Source organism: Bufo bufo, chromosome 6 (genome assembly GCF_905171765.1).
Source record: "Bufo bufo chromosome 6, aBufBuf1.1, whole genome shotgun sequence".
Taxonomy (NCBI): domain Eukaryota; kingdom Metazoa; phylum Chordata; class Amphibia; order Anura; family Bufonidae; genus Bufo; species Bufo bufo.
In genome coordinates this window covers 65,883,112-65,887,595 of record NC_053394.1, presented here as the reverse complement: position 1 = coordinate 65,887,595, position 4,484 = coordinate 65,883,112, and the positions used below count along the sequence as shown (strand labels likewise).

Below are 4,484 nucleotides of genomic sequence, written 5' to 3'. Positions count from 1 at the left end.
GACACATAAAAATAAAAAAAAACAGAAACAGTGTTGTCTTCCTCCTCCACCTCCTCCACCTACACTGTCACGTCTACAGCCTCCTCAACTTCCTACTCCACTTGGACCTTCGCCTCCTGGTTCAAGATTATTGTTTTTTATTTGTATGTCTTTTATGTTTTTTTTAAAGTTATTTCCATATCCACATTTGTTTTCAGGGCAATTGTACTGCTCTTACTACCATTTTAGATCCTTTTGCAGCCCTCTAGCCCTTTCTATGACTTATTTACAGCCATTTCTCAGCCCCAAAGTCCGGGTCCCCAATGACTTCAATGCGGTTCGGTGTTTGGGGTCAAGTTCGGAACCCGAACTGAACTTTGAAACAAAGTTCCGCCAAACCTGTCGAACCAGAACATCCACCAGTCCGCTCATCCCTAGAAATAAGCCATTGGCTTGCTATTGAAACATCATTATTTTGTACACATCATTTCTAATGGTATTGAATTTTGGATATTTCTTCTGTTAACGAATAATATTTGCAATAGAGACATATTATACTGGGATTCATTTCTTCGTCATGTGAGGAACAAAACAACCTGAATTGTCTAAGGACTTGCTCCTCTGAGACAGTCACAAGAATATATAAATGGCTTATACCATCAGCCTAACCAATCACTATTAGGGCTCATGCACACGAACGTATATTCTTTCTGTGTCCATTCCGTTTTTTTTGCGGACAGTATACGGAACTATTCATTTTAAAAAAACGGAAGGTACTCTGTGTGCATTCCGTTTCTGTATTTCCGTGCCGCAAAACAATAGAACATGTCCTATTATTGTCTGCATTATGGACAAGGATAGTACTTTTCCATTAGGGGCCAGCTGTTCCGTTCTGCAAAATAAGGAATGCACACAGATATCATCCGTATTTTTTGCGGATTCATTTTTTTGCAGACCGCAAAATACATACGCTCGTGTGAACAAGCCCTTAGAGTACAATTAGCTTGTGATGTATATAACATTTTCCAGAAATATTGTCACTTTTTATTTCTTTTTATTCAGCTAGAATTTACATTAACCTTTTTTTTGTAACCAGTACAGTACCACATTATGAAACCACAAAACCAGTTATTAAATGGAGTTTAATGAGGTTGTTGAACAACCAGTCTTTGTTGTTAATGTAAACATTTTTTACAGGTGTACAATGTCATTTGGCATATTAAATAATTTAGATGATAATTGCTGAATTGTGATGAGACTTTGTAAAATTGTGCTTTTCATCCTATGTAATATAATATCAATACACAGAAAATGTTATCTGTAAAATGTTTGATGTAGAAAAGTATACAGCAGAGAATAATAGCTAGACTAATTAAACATGTTCGGTTCCTATGAAGAGGTAAGTGCACATTGCAGAATTGAAAGTCAAAGTTCTAATTATTCATCCTATAAGTCTGGCATTTGGTTGTTATTTTTACTTAATTTCAGACTTGAACCCAATGTGACTGTTGTAAAAATGCATATTGAAGGTCTCTAAGTGGTTAGAATATACATTATCCGTACAGTGTTTTGTACAATCTTTTCTTTACAATAAAACTTGGAAAAACCCAATAAAAATTAATGTTGAATAATATACATTATGTTGCAGTTTTCCAACTTTTATTATTTCACTTTTGTGATTTTTGTGTTTCAATTATTTTGAAAGTTAAAGGGTTTCTCCCATGAATTACAATCTACAGTTTTCAAACCAGCACCTGGATCTGAATACTTTTGTGATTGCCTGTAATAAAACATTTATTATGGCAAGTGAGTTATTCAATGAAATCTGTCTGTATAGCGCCACCTGCTGATAGAAACACATGCTCAAATCCATCCTTTAACTGCTCCTAGCTGCAGCACACAGGGAATACCATCTGAGGAAAGGACACACCCTCTAAACTGTCAGCTTAAAGGATAACTGTCAAACTTAGACTCTAATTTAAATTTTCATATATGTAGTTACTAATAACATGATATTCCAGAATCAGTTACTATTGACTGACTTACTCCATATTTAATAAGATTCAGCCCTTAGCAACCAGTCTGCATAAAACTGCAATCTCACTATTCAGTTAAGATGGCCACCACTGCCCTCACCCTGAGGCTAATCCCGCCCGCCCTCACTAGCCAGTAACAATAGCCCCCCAAAAGTGTCAGTAACCAGAGCCCTCCCCCTAAAGGGTTAATCTCCTGCAGCACAAAGGGGTCCTCTTACCACATGTTGCTTTCATTTATACACTGAGCAGATGGCAGATCTCCCTTCCCTGGTCTGCGCTGGTTCAACTCTGCCTTCTCCAGCTCTGCTGAGTGAGGGAGCGTCTGCCAAGCGCAGGGACAGGGAGAAGTGCACACAGCCCAGGCACTGTTATCACCTGCTGGGGAGGACCTGGCTTTAATCATTTACTTACAGTCCCTGGCTGTCAGTAATCTGACCTTGCACGCAGCGTCCTCTGTCCTTCAACAGATAGACGGACCATGCCTAGCAACCCTATTTTAAGCACAGGTAAAAGTAGGCAGTACAGGGAACAAAACTGTGGAATTAAGGGGTAATTGAATACACAGTGAAAAGTTGAAATAGGACCACCAAGGAGATATTAATCACCACAATCCAATACTCAAAAAAATAAAATAAGATGACGGTTATACTTTAAAATAAATCTAGCAGAACAATAGGAGCAATGAATGGGGATATCTCTGGATCGATGACAGTTACAGGGCTGGTCCTACTGTGTTAAAAAGAGGTTGTCATGTACTATAAAATAAATGGAGTAAGTATAAAACATTAAACTAGATGGACCTAAATAAGCTTTTTCCAACCCACCAACTGTGCTTCTTATGGTTGTTGGCCTTGTGGTTGCATCTTCTCATGTTCATTGTAAGTGTATTTCATAATAATTATGAAGTATGAATTGTTTAACTTATGTGAAAAAATGAAAATAAGTTATAACTTATGATAACATGATGAAAATGTTACGTAGATGTCTGCATTGCAACTTACATAAAAAATAATTATGTTTTCTTTTTATGAAAGACCATGTATAAAGTGACAGCAAGGAATGAATCACATGCCGCACAGTTCACAGTCCTGTGTTTCTCTGATCTTCCTCACCTTCAAGTTCCTCTTTTAATAATATTTTTAATTATCTACCTTAACATAATCTTTGGAAACACTGCAGTTTTATTCGCCATTGTCTCCGATTCTCATCTGCACACTCCTATGTATATCTTTTTGAGTAATCTTTCAGTTCTGGATATTTCTTATACTTCAACCATTCTACCTAATCTTCTTTATATGCTTTCTACTCAACACAAGATCATATCACTAGCTAGTTGTATAACACAGATGTATTTCTTTCTGTTCTTTGCTTGCACAGAAATGATCCTTCTTGCGGTTATGGCATATGATCGCTTTGTGGCAATCTGTCATCCACTTCACTATACCTTACTCATGAGTCCAAGAACTTGTCTTGTTGTGGTCATCTCAGTATGGATTGTTGCACTATTGGAACCAGTTTCCTTTACCATTTTAGTTGCTAATTTGTCGTTTTGTTCTATGAACCAGATTGATCATTTTTTTTGTGATGCCACCCCATTGCTAAAGCTTTCCTGTAGTGATACTGCTCATGTTAATATGACAACATATATTTTAGGTGCACTGGTTGGCATGAGCACATTCACGCTGACATTGGTATCTTATGTTTATATCATATTTAATATTCTGAATATTCACTCTGCAGCAGGGAAAAGTAAAACTTTCTCAACCTGCGCGTCCCATCTCACCTGTGTGCTTCTGTTTTATGGCTCTACTCTCTCTTTGTATATGAGGCCGACATCAATGTATTCTCCAAAACAAGATAAGTTTTTTTCTCTTCTGTATATCATAATGATCCCATTGCTCAATCCTGTAATTTACACTCTGAAGAATAAGCAATTTAAAGATGCTTTTAAAAAATTAATACATGTTTTATGCTCTCAAAAATAATAATTAAAAGGATTGTCTTGTCTGGCAGACTCAATTTTTGAAAATATTTTCAAGAAGTAAAATGAGATATCCAATGTCCATGACAGGATACATGTGGCTGCGGATCAGCATGCATTCACGATGGTGAAACAAATTCACATAAAAGAGGTATAAAGGAGGCCACTCATCAATGCTGAAAATCTTCAGAAGAAACAAGTCGGCCTGTGTGACAAGGAGGTACAGATGAAAATATTGTGGCCCCTTTAAGAGGAACATCAGGAGGGACTGTAGAAAGATAACAGCACGACAACAGATATAGTTGAAAAAGGAGACGTGATGCTTGCGCCACCATGCTTCACTGTCTTCACAGTGTACTGTGGCTGGAATTCAGTGTTTGGGGGGCATCACGGAGACATTAATGCTAGATTTTGAAACGAGATCTGATGAAATGAACAGTGCAAATCTGACAGGTTTGGAATTGAGGCCAGACTGCATTGAGGTCCTT

The 4,484-nt window shown here is 37.3% G+C and overlaps 1 protein-coding gene across 1 annotated transcript; it reads left to right on the top strand.

Moving 5' to 3' along the window:
• The first annotated feature begins 3,052 nt into the window (after positions 1-3,052).
• On the top strand, positions 3,053-4,000 carry LOC121005515 (olfactory receptor 1019-like). The gene has a single exon (XM_040438283.1). It carries the CDS (start codon positions 3,053-3,055, stop codon positions 3,998-4,000), a length of 948 nt encoding a protein of 315 aa, XP_040294217.1.
• Positions 4,001-4,484: the final 484 nt, after the last annotated feature.

Coding starts and splice junctions, on each gene's coding strand:
- LOC121005515 (XM_040438283.1), top strand. CDS start 3,053: ATGTATAAAGTGACAGCAAGGAATGAATCACATGCCGCACAGTTCACA.